Source organism: Aythya marila (genome assembly GCF_965140915.1).
Source record: "Aythya marila genome assembly, chromosome: 4".
Taxonomy (NCBI): domain Eukaryota; kingdom Metazoa; phylum Chordata; class Aves; order Anseriformes; family Anatidae; genus Aythya; species Aythya marila.
Genome location: NC_139045.1, coordinates 3,398,953 through 3,418,259, shown reverse-complemented (window position 1 = coordinate 3,418,259; position 19,307 = coordinate 3,398,953). Strand labels below are relative to the sequence as shown.

At 45.5% G+C, this 19,307-nt stretch overlaps 2 protein-coding genes across 5 annotated transcripts in view; one reads left to right on the top strand and one right to left on the bottom strand.

Moving 5' to 3' along the window:
- Positions 1 to 748: 748 nt before the first annotated feature.
- TIFA (TRAF interacting protein with forkhead associated domain) lies at positions 749 to 4,953 on the bottom strand. Of its 4 annotated transcripts, none has more exons than XM_082758463.1 (3): positions 4,616 to 4,953; positions 3,632 to 3,962; positions 749 to 1,964 (listed from the first exon to the last, which is right to left on the bottom strand). In XM_082758463.1, exon 3 carries the CDS (start codon positions 1,942 to 1,944, stop codon positions 1,381 to 1,383), a length of 564 nt encoding a protein of 187 aa, XP_082614589.1. In that variant the 5' UTR covers positions 1,945 to 1,964; positions 3,632 to 3,962; positions 4,616 to 4,953; the 3' UTR covers positions 749 to 1,380. The 4 variants fall into 4 exon arrangements, with proteins under 4 accessions (XP_082614589.1, XP_082614592.1, XP_082614591.1 ...); XM_082758466.1 differs by having other exon boundaries at positions 3,632 to 3,908; XM_082758465.1 differs by having other exon boundaries at positions 3,632 to 3,887.
- The window catches only part of ALPK1 (alpha kinase 1), a 40,224-nt gene continuing 25,680 nt past the window's right edge, over positions 4,764 to 19,307 (top strand). The window contains exons 1-2 of the mRNA XM_082758467.1: positions 4,764 to 4,828; positions 17,970 to 18,180. Coding sequence (XP_082614593.1) covers positions 18,060 to 18,180 — 121 coding nt within the window. The 5' untranslated portion in view covers positions 4,764 to 4,828; positions 17,970 to 18,059. The remainder of the gene's footprint in view (positions 4,829 to 17,969; positions 18,181 to 19,307) is intronic.

Genomic DNA, 19,307 nt, shown 5'->3' with positions numbered 1-19,307 from the left:
ACTCTACCCTCTGTTATAATCCTGCTTTTCCTGTATTGTAATGAATGAAGTAGAAAGGTATTCTCAGTTAAAAGGAAACACCTTAAATGTAAACTTTATCACAGAATTCCTCAGACAGATGGGTTTGGAGTCAATAGCAGTATGTTGCAAAGGTAAACTTTAAGCTCTTCAGTGCTTTACAGTGGTAAGGATGGAAGAGTATAGGGCAGGAGATTGATCTCCTGAATGTTTAGGATAGCATCTGCTCCATAACCTAATGCTAGAGGCTAAAATGCTTGCCTATTCTGTGCCTTTCCAGTGTCTTTCAAACAATCCAAATCACCTGATGAAAAGGAGGTGCTAATGAAATGCTGAGCCCCTTTATATATATATATATATATATATAAAATTTTATTTTTTTTATAAAATATATATATATATATTTTTTTTTTTTTATAAAAAGTGAGAAAAACTTAACTGAAAATAAAATTATAAGAATGCAAGGTGCGTGGGGCAGTAAGGAGGGAGAATAGGGAGAAGGCTTGCTGAAAGCATTTTTGTCGACTCTTGTCTTGGAGCAAGAGTCGACACTTTTGGCAAGCCCAGAATACTGGCAGTGAAAGGTCCTTCTCTGGACTGTCCTAGAAGTGACTTCATTCACACAAGTGTTTTTTGACTATGCTTGTACAAGAAGACAAATCTTTACTGGACAACCAAATGCTTTACTACAAAACTTAGCTGGGTATTTACATAACATGATCACAAATATTGCATGTTTGTTTACATTCACAAGCAAAAACACTTTACTGGCAAAATATATATATATATTTTAATCCCAAATAGAAAGAAGATTTCTATACAAAGTTAGTATAAACATTAATTTAAATATGCTATGCTGACAAGGTAGTTCTAAACTGCAAAATCTGGGAAGTTACAACCTAGGCTTGAAAATACTGTTCAGAGCTTAATGTCAAAAGCAACAACAAAAAAAAAAAAAAAGTATAAGAAATGCAGCAAGACATTACATCCCTCCTTAGCTAACCAACGTGTGGCTAAAACATTGTTCCGAATGCTCTACATTAAAAGCTGTTAAATACATCAATGAGGCACGTAGTCACAGTTCTTGAATTGAATCTGCTACCATGGACTGGAGTGGCTCAAAGTATCTCTCATGTTTATGTAGAAAACAGTGGAGATCAGAGAGAACGTATGCCCTGGTAAAGGCAGTGGCAGGAATTTGTTTCTGTTCAACAAAGTATGTCGTGGTATTGGAAACAGTAAGAGGACTGATGTACAGCAAGTGAGAACCATGAAAATGTAGGTTGAGATGATGGCCTTCAGCTCCTAAATCATGCAGGTTTCACAGGTTCAAAATCTCATCCAGCCTCCTCCTCCTCTCTGCTAGCATGACTCATTTTCATCAATCTCTATAGGGCTTTTGCCTTGGGAAGGAAACAATGAAGGGATAATGCTGTTCTCAGGGAGGGGTTGTACCAATGGAATGCATTTTTCTTGTAAAATTGGTACTTTTGACAAGTATAAGTGAGTCTCAAAATAATCCAAGGACTCCCCTTCTTGAATCTCCATTAAAATCTGGTAGTCCCCGAAACAAACGGTGCACTTCCATGGCAGGTCGATTTTGTTTAAGTAACCCAGTTCTGTGTGGTCCACAAACAGCTTTGTTTTCTTGCTCATGTTCTTTATCTCAAAACACAATTCTGAGCTGTTAAGCTTTCTGTAGAACTGCAGTGAAAACTGAATCCGAGAAACACGAGTATCCACCAAGTTATAATGGCAGATGTTAGGGTCACGGCCGAATTTGGCCATTTCATCTGCCCTGACCTGTTCTCGCTTACAGAAATTCAGGCAGCGAAACATCATCTTGTCGTTTTGGCAAGGATGGTAAAAAGTCATGTGGAGGCATGCTGCTGTTTCCTCAGTTTCAGCTTCTTCAAAAGAGGTCATGATGAAATGAATTCTCAAAGCTACAAGAAAAAAGTAAAATCACAGCATGAAGTCACTGCAGTGCCATACAGGACATGCTTAGGAGCTAAATTCTGTTCCGAAGTCTGAGTTACCACAGTGCATCCAAATATAAATCTACAAGACACCTCAGGAAACACTGTCATCTGGTCCTCTGTACATGGAAGGAAAGTTACCTTCCTACACAGGAAAATAGAAGCTGAAGAAAGAAAAGGCTATGAGGCTCCTGAGGAGGAGTTCTCAGTTGCTGGTCACAGAAGTGCATTATTTGTGAGCAGCTACTGGAATCAAACAGTACAAAGTCTTACATCTCACTAAGTTCCCAACATGTCACACCAAGTCTGAGCTATCTTTACTAGTTCTATTCATCAAATCATCCTGACTAAAGCTTACAATTTAACCTGTTGTTTTATGGGCATCTGAGCCATCAGTGCAGCAAAGAATTCTGACTTCTTCTTTCCAAGGCTTAATTATACCACTGTAAATAAGCCCCAAGCACAATGCGTTGTGTATCAGTGAGCTGCTCTCTGTGGGAAACCCAGAAACCTCTTCCTACACCTTTGGCACAATAACAGCAGCAGGTCTCACACAGAAGTGTAGCTACCACAGCTTGCTTACTGAAGGGGGCTACCACAGTGCTTCTGCCAAGCTCGGATAATTAGAGGAATATAAAAATCCAAATAGATCTCAGAGTTCACTTTAAAACCAAGTGGAACATATGATCCATACATTTGACAAAGGTATAAACAGACACCCCGGTGGCAGGTTACTCCTTTGTCATTTGTAAAAGGCATGCTTCAGTGGCATCAGTGTCCATCCCTCATTCCAGGTGTATGGCTCAGCCCCAGGTAGCTGGGTGAGCTATGTGAGCAGGAGGATGGGCTGTCTTCTGCGCTTCCTTCTGCTCTTGACTGTTTCGTGTAACCTGTGTAAGAGGTTGCAGGATGCTACACGAGGTCAGCTTTGGCTAACGGGAAAACCCACATCATTTCACTTAGTTCACAAATCAGTCTATAGAAACAGTTTTCTGTCTCAAGTCTCAGGCTGAGTTTGATGCCAAATCAATACTGAAAGAGTTTTTCATTGCTAGATCATATGGGGCAGCAAAAAGGTTTTGGAGAATACTATCTGGAGAAGGAAACTTTCCATACTGAAAATCAAGATTTCTCCTGCAACCGTAAGGTAGCCCACTACAGTGCTGTTGTCTGTACTTTCATTTGGGTCAAACTGTCATGATTTTACCATTTTCCCTTCTCTCAACATCATTTCTTTCAGTGTGCATCAGTATCCCTATTTTTAGACGCAGAGGAGTGACGCTGAGAATCGCAAACACGGTTACCTAACCTGAGAACCACAGGGCTCCGAGGTGGGTGTTTAGCAACACAGGCAAGAGCCCCCTACCTGCAGGTCAGAGCTCAGACCACCCTGGCTATCTGCTTCTGCAGGGTAGAGCAAAAGGCTTCAGCATGCCTACTGAGAAAAAGAGTAGCATCCATCTTGTTACTTACTTTTCATTTTAAGTGACCACGAACCCTGGGGCAGGGGTGGTGCAGAATGAGGGTTTCAAGAAGGCTTTCTTGAAAACCGTGCTGGCCTTCATCAGCCCCCAGAGGCCCTTTCACTTCCCCCACCACCCGAGGCCGCCACAGGGGCCCGGACCCCTCCTCACCTGTGCCCGTGGGCCCCGTAGAGCTGGGACGCGAGGGCCGGGATGTGGTGGGGAGCTCCGGTGCCAGGGGTGGCGGTGGCTTCACGCCTTGTGAACAGCCAGGCTCTGCTCTGCACGTGCTGGTGGTGTCTTGTTATTTTCCGAAAAGCGGCTGGAGCTCAGCTTCGGCTGGGGTCTTTGTTGGACATCTGAAAATCTCACATTCGCCGAGGACTTTTCTCAAACCAGTAGTCACACCGCTGGCAAGAAGCGTATGCTGCAGAGGTGGCAGGTTAAGCTTTCAGAAGAATTTAAGTAGTTTCAGTTTCACTTCCCACCTCCAAAATTAACGCTTTGAACACAAACAAAATGTAGTAATTACAAGGCATGATTTCGAAGTAACAGTTCACTGTTACTAAAAAGCGTTCAGTTATTTTCCTGTGCTCTAAGCAGCTTCGTTGCACTGCCTCCTCTCCTTGCTGCTGAACCAAGCTGAGCCGAAAATTCATTTCACTAGAAATTCTGATGCAACCCAGCCACCCGGTGGGAAAAATGAGCCATTCCCTCACTTTCAGCTGCTGCAATTTACTTATTAAGCAAGATTACTCCCACACACGGAACGAGAGGCAGGGCACAGAGCGAAAGGCTTTGTCTCAGTCTCAGTCCTGCACTGCTCTGTGTATGTGTAGTGCTGTGACCAGGGTGGTGTGCCTCGGTAAGGACTGTAAGCTGAAGCCCACACAGTTAAATGCCTGTGCTAGGTCATATGAGCTGTATTTCATTTGCGGGCTCCTTTTATTTGTTCAATAAACAGGTAAATCACCTGTAGGTTGCTAAGTTCTTTCGCTACCGCACTCCTGTAAGAGCTTTTATCAGTCCCGATAGCTCTGCTGCGTATGCCTGGCTCCCTCTGCGCCCTCCAGCAGGGCTCCGACAAGGTTTTGCAGGGAGCCCGTGAGAAGCAGAGCAGGAGAAGCGATTCCCTGAAGCCGCTCGCTCACTTACCAGCACACCGGGGCTGCGGCAGGCAGGCTGGGTGCATGTGCTGGCGCACCAGGGCTCGGCGCCTTCTGGAAAGCACAGCGTTGTGCAATGCGCAGCATGTGCTGCCTGCTGTAATTCCTGCCAGACCTTTCCTTCCGGATACAGCCGCTTTACAAGGCCTCGGTGCCGGGAGAGAGCTTTCCCGGTGAGGTTACTTCAGTTGTAGCTGCCGAGGTATGTCAGTGCTCTTCCTGTTTATTTCACTTTCTTCTGGCATTAGCTCGCCTCGCGCCAACTACGTCTTTCCTATTAGTTTCTTAATTTGATACAGCGCTGTGTGACTTCACACAGGAGATGTCTGGGACTGGATTTATCGCTCCTCCCGTCCCTAAGACTCGCGCTGGCTGAAATGCTGCCAGCTTCAGCAAAATGATCGCAGCCTTTCCCCTGAAACAGAAAATCCCCAGCACTCTGTCCTTCTGGGGCTTTCTGGGTGTAGCCACAATTACTTCCTACAAAAAAAGTTACTCAGTGTACTAGAGTCCATTCCTATGTTGCATTAACTTCTTTTTTTTCTTTTTTTCCATTATTGAATTTCCTTCAGAAGTGAAACTGCAAATAGAAGTGCAAAGCCCACGGAGCTGGCTAGCGTGGCATAGTGGATGAGACACTGGAACTGGATTGCAGTGACAGTGCTGGACGTGGACATAGAAGTGGGTTGGAGCCGTGCTTTCCTCTCAGGGTGCCTTCTGTCTGGCTGTGTGTCAGACACCCATGTTCATTGCCTTGCCAGTAATAAGGGAGAAGGAAGTTCCTGAAAAAACCCTGCTCGTAACTTTAAGTTAATGGTTTCCTGCATCTGGTGTGTCTGTGTGTTTATCAGTGGCATATTAGCAAGGCTATCTGCTGGGGCTAATTATGTATTTGTAATGAGCAACTATGATGGGCTGAAAGACTGAGGTGGTTGGGGTTGGTTGTTGTGCTGTTTTTCTAACAGCTTTGGTCTGATTCCTAAGGCTTCAGGTAAGTCTAGGTCCCAAACAGGCAAATCTGGAAAATGGAGAAATACTAGGAACTCTTAAGTTTTCTTAACCTTTTCTCATAAGCTTTCAATCAGGATCACTTTTTGCGAAGCTGAGAGTCACTGAAGGGAAGTCGGTTTCTTCCTATTTCGGGGCAGTTCATGTTAGGTCATAAGAATCATAGAAAGTGTATTCTGGGTTAGTGAGTGAAAGGACTCCCTCTGGATATCTGTGTTCCAGCTAATTCTTTCTAAGCGACTAAACATGAAAACCCTTTCTGCAAACTTCCTCCCAGTGCTTTGACAAGTTTTAGGAACATTCAGTAAAACATCCCAATGTGAGATTTTGGTCTTTCACGATTGGTTGTTTGTTGATTTTTTGGTTGTTCTGGCCCATTGAGCAAGTGGCACAGTGGTTAGTGATCTGCCTAGCCTACTCAAAAGCTGGGAACTCATTGACAATGGTGTGTGGATATTCAGGAATCCCGCTCTTCATAGCTGTGTTTCTTTTGCTGCCTAAAAGCTGTTCTGTGGACCCATGTGCAGGGCAAGACCTGAGACTAGAAACAGCCTGGACCAGTCTGACACCTGCTATTTTTCTCTGCTGTTTAGCTTAACGTCATGGAAGCATCCTTATCCTGTTGGATCAACAGCAGGTCTGGCCTGATTTCAGTGGTGCTGAGATTTTACTGCAGCTCTGCCCAGCCCTGCCACGGCTGGACTTACAGGTGTGGGTGTCACAGCTTCAGACTGGGTTTGCCACCATGCAACAAGAGCGATTTAGGTGTGACAGATAACTAGCTTGTAAATGCTGAGTACACTTTCTGTGCCTTGCTGATGACCCTCTTTTGGCAGCTGGATTTCTCCCTCCCTGGTACTGTAGTTTTCTCAGCGGTGTTGTGTGAATGCTGAAGTGAAGCCTTCTATGTCAAACTTTGCCTTAGAAAATGCTTGCAGTGGATGTGAACACATGACTTTTCGCTTGAGGTGTTGGACACGTGCCTCGTGGGCCCTGACAAGCTCCGTGGTGGGGTGCACACAGCACAGGGGTGCAGCACAGGGGTGACCTGGATCGTCCTTAGCCCTTTGGGGATGTGCAGAGCCAGGCAGCAGGAGGGACAGTCACAGCCCTGGGCTACGAAATGCTGTCGGGTGGATGCGTTTGCTTGCACATCGTCGGTGCTGGGAAATAACATCCCCGTAGCGCCCAGCACAGACCTGCACGGGGGGCCGGTAGGTGGCAATGTTTGATCAGGCAGCGGGAAATGGCATTTCGGATTGCAAGAGCTCGTGTGACACTTCAAGTTAATGGTACTCATTTCACTGGTAACTTCCAAGAGTTCATTTGGGAAAGGCGTAACAGAGCAAGCAGCAACCCATAGCCAGGTTCTGCAATTAGTTGTTGTGACCTTAGAGCAGCCAAGTGCCTCCTGCTCAAAGGGAAAAGAAACAGTCCCTCCTCAAAGACATGCAGTCCGAGTATAAAGCAGGATATTCAGCTGGATCGCAGTGTGAGAGGAGGAGATAAGCACAAGAAGGGGTTGCTTTCACTGAAATTTCACGTTGCACTTGCAGGAACCACAAAGCAGTGAAGAGAAATGCCAGAGGAAAAAGGAGTGCAGTTCCCCCCGTGTTTTATTTACTTCTTTGTTCTTTCTTTACTCAGGATAAAAGAACTTTTCCATTTCCCTCTCATCCAACCTGAACAAAGTCAGTCTGAGGGAGCTCATTCTGACTAGCAAAGAGCACCCTTTCTTACAAGATGGACTTTACTTGCACCACTGTCCCAGTTCTCTTGAGTTCTTTCTTTCCACGTCATCTGCCCTTTGTCCTTCTTCCAAGCATGTCCTGGTTTTCCCCCCTCTATCTTCTCCCCTTCATTTCTGTTGTGCCTCTCTGCTACCCCAATTTCTTCTCCATCTCCCTCCTCTCTTGCTGTCTGTGGTCCTTCTGTCTCACCATCCTCCTGATGTTTTTTCTCACTACCCTGTTGTTCCCTCCACCCTTTGTTTTGTCAGTGGGGCTTTTCTCCCTCTGTCTGGGTGCTTTCCTGCTCCCTGCTTTCCTTATTTCTATTTCATCTCCAGTCTGCCCTTGCTGCTCAAGCCCAGACACCTGTGAAATGGAAGCACACAGTCACAGGGCAGCAAGCAAGTATGGTAGATACCAGCAATAAGCTGGGAAGATGAACAGACTTCTCTCTGTTGGCTCAAGGATCACACTGCAAGATCCTTGAGAACTGATCCAGTAGAAGGGCCTCAACGTTTCCCTCCTTACTCTGGCTAAGGGATGGCTGCCCTCTTCACAAAGAACTGGCAGACACTGAGGGCTAGAGAGAGAGAAAACATAGCGGGGATGCTGTGAAAAGAGGTGGAGATGTTCCCTGTGCCTTGGAGTCCCTTCTTATCAACAGCTGCGGCTTTGGAGGAAGGTTCATGCAGCTCTGTGGGAAAGAGCTCCTGTAACTCCAGCTTTCATGGGATAAGGAGTGGAAAAAGGAAAGTAAGGGAGGTTTGATGCCATAGAGCAGGTGCTTGCTTCTTGCTCAAAATTAAAAGCAAATCATCTTTTAGCCCTAATACAAAGGAAAAACTGTCAGTTCTTCCCTGTTGTTTTTGTTTGTTTGTTTGTTTGTTTGTTTGTTTTGGTTGGTTTGGTTTGTTATTGTTGGTTTTTAAGTTAGAACAAAGACCGGAGACTTAGGCGTGATGGAGCATCACGTTTTTCAAAGAGTGTCTTAATGATTTTCAGTAGAGCTGGAAATGAAAAATCATTTGTGTACCTTAGGAACGTGTTGGGGATGAGTGTTCTGTGCACAGCTGCTGATTGTAGCTGTGCTCATTCCTCCTAGCTGTTGAATAAAAGAGTCCCTTGTGTTTTCTAAACATAGTTAGAAAGCTGTGGGGCTTTTGTTAGTGAGCCGACTGGAGTTCTCTTTGTTTACCAATAATTGGGAGTCCAGCTTTCGGGTATTTGGTGGTCATCTCCCTTTTTTTGTTACCTGGAGGTGATTTACTGGTTAAAGTTCTGATCCCCTGGTTGTAGGTCACTACACTTCCAGATGGCATAGTCATCTCGCGTTTCCTATTTTGTGGAACTCCACTCAAACCAGAAAGAGAAAATACTTGGCATACAGATAAAGCTTTTCCTTCTGTAATTGCTTACAAGAAGTATGCAATCCATGTATTGTTCTGATGTTTTTCTGCCTGCAGATAACCTCTGAACCTCACCTGGAGAGTCTCCCTGATATCTCAGTTGTTGACCTTATCAGATTTACAAGCTACATGTGGTTGGACCTTAAACAGGCTTGCTGAAGAGACGTCTGTGTTGCTGTAGGTAGCACAGCATGCAGTGTGACACCCTGGCTTAGCTCTGTGCAATAGAGGGCATGCACGTGGAAGCCCATCCTTTGTATCAAACCTCACACTGACGATCTAAACAAGAGAAGACTTGGTGAGTCACAACTATTACATGATGGAATTATAAATAATTCCAGTGACCAGCTCTGGCCGTTAAGAGACCTGAGAGCTCTCCTTGCTAGAACTAAAACAATAGTTCAGGTTTCCTGCAGTGATTACAGCTGAGGAAAGTATGTTCTCCCTCAATGATAACCCTTGCACTTCAGCTTGATGTTCTCTGCTCTTTGCTGTTTCCTGTTCTAAAGACCTAAACTGTGGAAACCGTCCAAAGCTGTGGTTTCTCAAGGTGGCCACATATCAGCTCTAATCAAAGGCATCAGAACACATAGTTTGTCTAGTGGTGAGTATTTTTGTATTGGGAGTTGATAAGATTCTAACAATGATAAGGTATATTTTCTATACTGAAAAATCTCTTTTCTTTTGTTCTGAAGCAGATCCATTGGCATATAAACACTGTGACAATTGTTCTAGGCTCCAGTGAAATGAAAGTTATTTTGAAGAGTTAAGATAAGCCCTAAAATAAACTTTTATTTATATATGGCATATGGTTTTCCTCAGATGTAGGCTTTAATTGTAGTTTCTGGTCAGTTGTCGTGATACCACTCTTGCTTTCCAGCTGGCATCCTAAAACTAAGTGACCAAAAAATAGGCCTGAACCAAAGCCTGCTGAAATAAACCTGAGCCATGCCACAGAAAGGGGTCTGAGGTGGAATAAATGCAGAAAAAGAAGACAGGAGGGAGCCACGTTCCAGTAAATATTCTCACTTCAACGCCTTCCATCTCCTTCCCACTCCAGGTTATATTGGCTGTCAGCCTCGAAGAGTGAGCCATGGTAACCTGCCGTATTTCAGAAGCCTGTCTGTGAGACAGAGCATCCCTGTGAGCCATTTAGTGGTGTTTAGGAGAGAGATGTTTGCATTACCTCAGGCATATATGCTTCAGATGTAACTTGTCATTGAGAGGTGGTGAAGGCAGCCTTGTATCTCATCCCTCACTTGGGACTAGGGTGACTGTGCCCCTTACAAAAAAAAATCTCAGTGATGAAAAACAGTAGGATTTCACAGCACAGGCAGCACTGGTTTACGGGTTTGTGTATAGTCTCACAAGGGAACTCTGTTCAATAGGCTTCAAAGTGATTCAGCCATGGCACAACTGTGGCTGTGGCCACATGTAATATAGCCTGTAGCTCTTTAAAGAGGATTAGCCTTAGATCAGGGACAGCATTCATTGCTGGATTTCATGTAAAGTAGAATATGCTAATGAAATGGTAATGTCTACAGCAAACATTGCATAATATTGTAAACCCTCAAAATTGAGCATTGTGTCTTGATATCTCTGCTGGAAGTCAAACTTTTATATTCTGTTTGTTACTTAGCAAAAAAGTGAAGTTTGTAGTATCACCACAATCTATAATAAATTAAGGTCTGATTTGAAGTCTTATATGAAAAGTTTAGAAGATAACAACAAACACTTAAAAGTAACTTTTCCAATGCTGGTGAATACTTTAATAATATTATAGCTCTCCAGCAGTGACAGAACTCACCACATCTTAAAATATCTTAATTGGAGTTTTCTATAACAAGTGTGATCTTGGTTCGATCCTGCATTCTCACCCTTCTGTTGCTCTAAGTAGCATGTTTGGGCGTATATGATTTTCAGCATGAATCCTGCAGAGATGCAATATTTCTGACTTGTGTTTCTGAGCCATTTTGTCTTTTTTTTTTTTTTTTTTTTTTTTTTTTTTGTCATTTGCTGTCTGTTAGTTTCAACTGGCAGTCCAGTAGACTCATTGTGGCTCTCCTCCTTCGGTTTTATGTCAGTCTTTTGAATTTTTGAAGATTAATATGGTACATATGTTTAAAACACCCTAAACTTCAAGGGGAGATGTCTTGAGATGACAAACTATATGACTTGAGATGTTGTAAAGGATTGTGTTTGCAGAGTGTCATGAACACCCCTCAGAAAACTGCCCTCCTGCGAGCACTTGGCCACCTCTGAAAGCCTCGGTTGTGTTGTTGCACGTCGGGGAGACCACTCTCATAGCATTAATTCACCACAGTGATTTATTATGGTGCTTATTAAACCAGGAGTCATCTTTATTTTTAGTGCTGTGTACGCCGTGTAATTTAATGTCATGTAAGCTGTATGGTACCCTGATATGATGCTGCCTCAGTGCCCGGCCTTGCAGCCTTTGCCAGTGGAAGATATTGGGCTGCTAGGCACAACGTGCCCTGACACAAGCCAGCAGAGTGCACGCAGGGCCCTGCAGCACCAGCAGGCTCATGGCCTGGGCTTTGACACCCACACAGCACATTCGGGCACGCTCTCCATGCAGAGCATGGTGGTAGGCCTCGTAAACCCCAATGGGACATTTTGCTTCTGTGGTGTCTTGAAGTGCCTCCTCCCCTCATGCTAGGGAGTCAGAGTATGAGGAAGGCCTTTGGGAAGAAGATCTCTCTGGCTCTGCTTTCATAATGTCAGCTTTTATTACTAAGTAGTTTTTCACCCTGCACGGTGCCATAGCTTTTTTTTGTTTGAACATTATTTATTTTTTTTTTGGTGGTAGTGTCTTGTTGTCTATTTTATTTTTTTATATATGTGAATATATATAAATATATTTTTTAATTTTGAAGGCTTTTTTCTCTGTAGACGTGGAGGGGTGGTGATACATATTCATGAAAGAGAAGTCTTCCCAGCCCCTGCTCAGGCTGACAAAGGCTTGGCTGTTTCACACAGCAAGCTGGCTGGAATTGTGTGGGGCCTGCCTGACCAGATTAGAGCAAACAGCAAGCTTAGTCCTCCAGTCCTTAGGCCTCGCCTGCCTAACAATTTCCCCAATTGTCATTTTGACAAGGCTGTCATTAGGTGATGGCTTCTTTTGGCCATTTTCAGATAAAGATAATTTCCTTAACTTCCATTTTATTTGACAACAAGTAGTTTGGGAGAGAAAGGAAGTGCTTCAGTGGTTTATGGATTAGGGGTTTGTCACTTCAAAGGCATCTTTGATCTAAAAATATGTGCTGTACCAAATTCATTGTGTCTTTTTTTTTTTTTTTAGAACTTTTTAATTTATTGATCTTCCCCTCGGTTATTCCCTTTTTTTGGCATCCCCTAGCAGCGCATGAGATAGCAGCAATGAAGGGAAGGAGCCCAAACATCCTGGCCCCTCTGTGAAGCCACTGCTGGGGCAAAACAGCAGGTGCTTTTGGTGGGCATCGGGCACCAGCTTCATGGCTGGGTTCAGCCATCAGTGCTGCAGGGGAACCGGACTGGAGGTCTGTGGGGCTGGAGGCCTTTGGGATAGAGGTCTGTGGGGCTGGAGGTCTGTGGGGCTGCAGCTGGGCTCCTGCAGTGCTCAGCTTGGCTGCAGTAAGCACTGGGCGGGCTTTGGACCCGTCTCTGCGTTTAGCGTGGATAAAGCTCTGCCTGTCATTATATCAGGGTAAATCCATCACGGTAGCCCATTACCCTAGTCTTACGCAGGCTTAGCCGAAGCTGGGATTTGTTCTGTATCCATATTAATATCTGTTCTAATTACCTCAGCACTTTCTGTCGTGTCGTGCCCAGGCAGACAACCGTCCCCGTGCTGCTGGAGGCTGTTCTTGATCCCATTTCTAAACAGAAGCACTTCTGCTCAGCTCTGGCTGGGGTAGCTGTGCAGCGGCTGCCTTTTTTTTCCCCCCTTTTGCCTGCTAATTGGCTGAGACCACCAGAATTTGGAGGACACAGATGTCACTGATAGTTTGCCTAGGGAGCACATTCGTGCCCATCTGTTGCAGTCTAGAAGGCTGTTCATATATCCACAAGGCCTTCATTTAATTCTTGTCAGAAAGTAATGTAAATCCAGTTTACCTCAGAGGTCACAGCCAAGATTTATGCCAATGAGCCCCCTGCAATTTACACACACTGTAGTTGTATAGGATGAAAAGAAAGCCTTTCATGTTGGTGCATATTAACAAGAAAGCTTGCCTTAGGAGAGGCTTTTTGATTGAGGTTCTTCCTTATTTTAATACAGCCAATGCCAGTTGGTATATCCAGCTTTACCGAAATAAAACATCTAATCTTTAAGCTGGAGGAGTTAAATAAATAAATAAATAGATAGATCCCCAGCAAATGGATTTTGTTGTTGTTTTTTAACCATCTTTGTCTCTCTCACGTCGCCAAGCCTCCATGTACTGGCAAGCAAGGTAAATGCTCTAGGAAAGCACAAGCATCTTGTACTGAAATAGGAAACCGAATTTGCTTTCTCTGGAAGATGATATTAACTTAATTACTAAAACCTTTGCTTGCGATACTAAATCATCTTAAGCAAGTTTTCTTTTTTTTTTTTTCTTCTTTTTTTTTTTTTTCCTTTCCCTCAAGTTACCTAATTTGACAGTGAAGCTGAGCCTGATATTTTGGACACAGGTAATGTGGAGGGCTGCAGAGAGCTCTCACACAAATCCACAGGATGGGGAAGAGTTAAGGGTGCCCTGGATGTGTGTGTTCCCTGCTACCTGCTGAAGGAAAAATAAATGTTCTCTTGCTCTTTTAGTGACAGCTGTTCAAAGTTGCTTGGGAAGGCAAGTACAGAAAAATATTGCACCAAGGGTGGATCAAGGAGTGCAAACGAGTTTCAGAGCTGGCACCTCTGTGAGGATGCTCTTTTCATGTACACTAGCTCCACGCTGAGGGGTGCGCCTGATAAACCAAGCACAAGCATGAAGAAGCTCAGGCAGACCTCCTCACTGCAGACATGCAGCACACAGCCTTCCTTCTTCCCCACTCTGGCCGGTGGATTTTGCTTTGGTCAATGCTTTCAAGTGTTACTAGCATGAAAACCGGGATCACATGCACGGTATCCTAATGACCAGAGTGGTTTGGGATTAAGAGGGAGGAGAGCAAGGCATAGCTGGCATCAAAATTAAAACAGCGCTCAAACTCTAAGTTCCAGCATAGCACTTAAAATAATTAAAATGTTTATTTGAAAGTCAAAACAGCCTCAGTCATAAATAACTACCCGTTCCTCAATTGATTGTGTCGAGTCCCAACTGAGAGCTCTGGGAATAAGGTTTATTTGCTCCCTGTTGGGATTAATCCATAAACGTAGCCTCCACATGGAACTCATCAGGTCTTTGCTTCCTCTTCATTAGTCTCTCTGGAATTGGAGGGTAGCCTGAATAAGATGAAAATTAGGATAATATATTTTCAGCAAGAAAAGGTCTGGCGATCTCTAATTTGTGTTTCAGGGCCATAATGCCGTGGAAAATTTCCCAAATGATGTTGTCTGAGAAACAAATGCTTGTTATGCTTGCTGTATTGAATGCGTCAATTACATCTTTTTCCTCAAGCCTCTGAAGCTAATTGTAGTCTTAAACTGGCCCGATTGACTCCCAGGCTCCCTCCTATCCACAGTATAACTTAAAATTCCTTTCTCTTGACAGATCTTTTGGTCTTCTAGCCCAAGGGCTCTGAAATGTCACAGTATGGCCCATTTCTTATTAAAGAGATCATTTCTCTGTAGCCCACCCAATTCCTCCCTCCTCCTCCCTCCCTCCCTCTTGTTCTGAATCCCAGCTCCGATTAGAGGGCTCTGCAGAAACACACTTTCCCTCTCCCTGAGACCTTTGTGCTTTTATTCATCATATTCGATGCAAGAAGTTACTTTAATCCAGGCTCCACCAGAAGTGAAATGGCACAGATGTTTTTTCATCATTTCTGTTTTAAAGTGTATAACAGCTGCATCAACCATTAAAAAATAATAATTAAAAAACAAACAAACAAACAAAAAAAACTGTGCACAAAGCTGGTGTAAAGGAGCCTTTCTGTCACCAGAACATGCTCAAGGCCTCAGTCTGATGTAAAATTGTTTTTATTATGTGTTTTGAAAGTGGCAGCTAAAGCATTTGTTGGCGTGTCCTTAGAAATCATCTTTGTCTAGACAACTTTCTAGTATATTAAGTAATTCTTGGACCTGCTTTTAATTTTTATCATCTCAGAACTACATCCCTTTAAAATGCTGCGTGTTGGGGTTTATCGGTGCTGTCACAAAGCACCCAGTGACCATTGCAGGGTCCCAAGGGCCCCCAGACACCTGTGCTGGTGCTGCTGCTGGCTGCGGTCTCCAGCCCTGATTTGCCACAGGTCCGCAAGCTGCCCGTTGTTGTTTCTGTCCCCCAGCTGCAATTCAGCGCTACAGCTGTTACAAAGCACAGCTTGCAAAGTGGCATCTGTGCAAAGGATGCTGCTATCGTTTAAGGTTCTCCGGTGCGTTTTAAGCTGATTTTATGATGCGAGTCATTGCCCCTAGTGAAGAGGAGTCAAAAGGCTGTCTCCTTTCTGAGCACTAGCCTGCAGTTTATTGCACTGCCCTATGTGGTTCCACCACATTGTTGTCCCTGCTGCTGTAAATCATTATTTATTGCGCTGAGCGTCCGTGCTGTTTATTTAGTTCTTTGGGAAAAAAAATGTACTCGAAGAACAAGCTCTCACTCACTGACTTGTGTATATATCCCTGTTACGGATCCGGCAGTTTCCCGGTGAGTTAAATCCCTGCAATCCTGGCAAGCCACGTGCTGTACTTCTACACTAATTTAAGCTTCCCTGCTAAGCCCCGTCCGCCCTTTGTGCGACTCGCGCGCCGTGCAGCTCACAAAGCCGCGGGGCTCTGGCTTGCAGCACAGCCCCGATGCGATCGCCCAGGCTGTGGCCCCGCAGCCTTCCACGAGCCAGCTTTAGGGCTACTCTGGGGCTCGGGCTGCAACGTGGATAAGCTGAAGCACGTCTGTGAGCCGCCTTGGATGCTCTCAGTGCTGTGGTGGGTTTTGGTAAAGGCAAGTGGCCCAGCACTTGTCTGCTTTAGCACATCCTTGTAGAAAATTTGGTTATGAGCGTGTATCTGCGAGGGATGCGAGGAAGCAGTGGGTCCGAGGTACGCCTGCATGGCAGCTACTGGAGAGGGCTCCTGAGGAAAGGGGACTTTTGAGAAATCAATTACACAAAGGAGCAGAGTGAGGGCCAGATGGCGGGGATGCTCCGTCCCAACCTGGGAGGTACTCGTGGGACGGCCGCGCTGCTCCGCGCAGGGCTGTGTAATCAGATAAATCAATTAGCAGATGTCGCTGCGCTTAGCAGGGCAAGCAACGCTGCCGTAGGTGTGTGACGGCGGCTGTGGCAGAGGGGGACGCTTTGCTTTTCCCTGATGGATAACCAGCAGCCAGCCCAGCTTTTCCAGACCTAGCAGCCTGGGAGGAGAGGGCTTGGCTTGTCCCAAAAGTATGATCTGGGGGCATTGTAGCCATGCGCAGATGTCTGCATGTTGTGGGGCTGCCGGTCTCCTGGAGGACCCACGCTGCAGCTGTGTGTCCAGCCCTGCCCCTGGCTGCTTCATTGCTCGGTGCCAGCTGGGTTTCTGTGCCTAGGACTTCTGGGGGCCCAGGACGTCTAGGAGGGACTAAGGGCAAAAAAGCCAAAATCCCACCCCAGTGTTTTGCTGGAACTGCACCTGAGTGCAGACTCCAATCTAAGTGCTCTAACCTGAGCTGTACGCTTTATTTGGTTATTTTTCCTGGTGGGTTGCTTTTGAACAGCTTTCTGAGCAGAGAGCTGGCCAGCTGAGAGCCACAAACACAGCAATGACACCGGTGCTCTTTCTCTGGGTGCTTTTTCTCTGTTTGGGCTGTGGATGTGCTCCCAGGGTGGGCATCCCACAAACACCAACAAATCTGCCTTCCCCACACGCGAGGTTTCTACCTGTCCACACAGAGAAGCGGGGTGCAGCCCTTGTGCCTCGGTAGCACCCCAACAGCAGACAGGAGAGCTGGGTTTGTGCCCGGGGCTCTGCACCTGCCCGACCTTGTTGCTCCTGCGTGCCTGTGCTCCTGCCCTCCATCTCCCTGTCCCATCTTCGCCTCGTTTCTCCTTTCTCTGACCTCCATCTGCAGCGCCAGCCGCAGCCCTGCTGACCGGCTCCTGCCTCCGGGCTCCGTGCTGATGAATGCTGTCCCTCGCCCTGCTCCACCTGCCTTCGCTCTGCTTTTGCATGAGTGCATCTCCTCTGCCCTCTGCTTTTCAGGCTGGCGGCTCGCTCTTCCCAGCGCCGCTGACGGCACGGGCTGTCTGCCACCAGCCCCGCGACCCAGCTGCCCCGGAGCTGCAGTGGAAGGGAAAACACTGTCCAGAAATTCAGCTGCTGAAACGCAAGTGGGGTTTTTTTGTTTTTTTTTTTGTTTTTTGTTTTTTTTTTTTCATCAGCAGAGCTGACTGTGTCACTGTGTGTAAATTCGCCCTCCCCGTCCCACTTCAGAAGCTTACAGCTTCACTGATTTTAGGAATGTTTTCAGTGGCTGTTTCTGACCACGTTGCTTCAAACCATGGGAGTAGTTCATGAAGGAAAACCACCACCAAATTTGTTTTGCTATGAAAAAAAAAAAAAAAAAAAAAAAGCATTTCCTCTGCATTTCATTTCTGAGAGCTGTTCCAAATGGCTCTGGCAGACAGTGAGCCAGATGCTTGGGGTGGAAAGCTTTTTATTTTTTTCCTGCACCACCATTGGCAATGTCATAAGCAAATGAAGGGCTTGCAGTGGAAAATTCATGGTGAGCCAGGTATCTGGATGAATGTTTGGAAAGCCAGCCTCAGACAGAAGCAGACCCCTGCTCCTAGGGGCTTCCCCCCATAGTGGAAGGAAGGTGTTTGTGGCAGCGCTGTGGCTGCACACAGAGGGCTGGTTGCCTGCCTACCCATGGTTTGGCAGTGCCCTTGAAAATCCTGTCCTCCTCTCCATCACCTCAGAGGTGTTTGCCTCACAGAGCTTGTCGCACCCTCCCCAAATACAGTGCTCCAAGTTCATCGTGCATTTTCATGTACTCCCCTTCTTATTTCCCCCTGCTTGAGCCGTTCAGATAATTGACGATGCTTTCGTTAATCATTTTCCCCCCTCTCTTTTTCTCACCAGGCACCCCAACCCAGACGGGATCTTCTCCTAAGCAACCACTCACCACACACCCGGGGACACCCGTCTGGCAGCAGAGCAGGACCGGGCACCATGAACAACCACGGCGCGGTGGCTGTGCTGCTGCAGGACTGCAAGCGTGCCCTGGACACCCTGCTGTCGGCCAAGGCTGATACCCACGAGGAAGAGGAGCAGCAATACCAACAGTGCCAGGGTGAGGTCCCTGAGGGCAGCAGCAGGGCCAGGGCAGGCGGTTGCTCCTCGGCCCTACCCTATTTTAATTCTCCTGGCAGATGAGAGTCAAGAGACGACTGGATTTCGGGGCCGTGAATGGGCCGTGGGCTGCGGGCAGGCAGGGGAAAGCAGCCCACTTTGTTGCGGTGAATTGCTGTCAGTTCTAATTTTAGGCTTCAGTAAACATGAGGCTGTAAGGAACAGTTTAGTTGGGGAAGAACAATGCCCGAAAGTTTGCTGATGCACATAAATTTCAGTTATTAAAAAAAAAAAAAAAAGAAAGAAAAAAAAAAAAAAGAAGAAAAGAAAAAGGATGCAACTTCTGAATAAGGGCACATATTTCCTCTCCTTTCATAGGGACTGGGGGAGGGCCCTTTCTGTTTGTCAGCTTCTCCTAATATATTAAAGAGCTCATTGCCTGAATCTTTATCTTGTAAAATGTGCGTGACCTCTATAAGTGGTGTCCAAAGAAAAAAAACTTGCAGTATCCCTCTTGAAAGGAAAATCCATGCTGGCTAATGGCTGGAATAAATAACCAGGAAAGGAAGCAGGATTTAGTGAGGGCTGTAATGGAAGAGCTCTTCATTTGTTTCAACGCTAGCAATCTTACTAGAAACTAGCATTTATTTCGGTGTTGTACTGATGCTTTGACAGTGTTTTGTTTTGTTTTAAATATATATATATTATTAATTCCAGTGGAAATCCAGCTCACGCTGATCATGAAAGGTGGTAATAGACTTGGTTCAGTTTTGTCCAGTCAGACTTTCAGCGGGCTACACAACTTAATTGCCACAGCTTTTTTATTCACCAAATAAAAGCCACGTTTGAATTGCTGAGCTTGTGTGAATTACACCTTTTTGTACAGGGTAGGGAGGTTATGTACTGCTTTCTGCCACACAGAAAAATAACTTCAGTAAGTACAGAAAATTAAAGTAAAGGATACAAGTGACATTCCTGGGGGAAAAAATAAAGGCATCAGCAAAAATCTGCAAAATTTCAATGTAAGTGCAGGTTCTACTTTGTATTACGCTTTTTCAGTACCGTCCATTTTCCAGTGTGGTGTCAATAGTGTTTGGTGCTGCTTCGCTTGAGTGGCTTGACCATAAT

What these genes read in the sequence shown, in the direction of transcription:
- TIFA (XM_082758463.1), bottom strand. Translation starts at nt 1,944, where the DNA reads ATGACCTCTTTTGAAGAAGCTGAAACTGAGGAAACAGCAGCATGCCTC.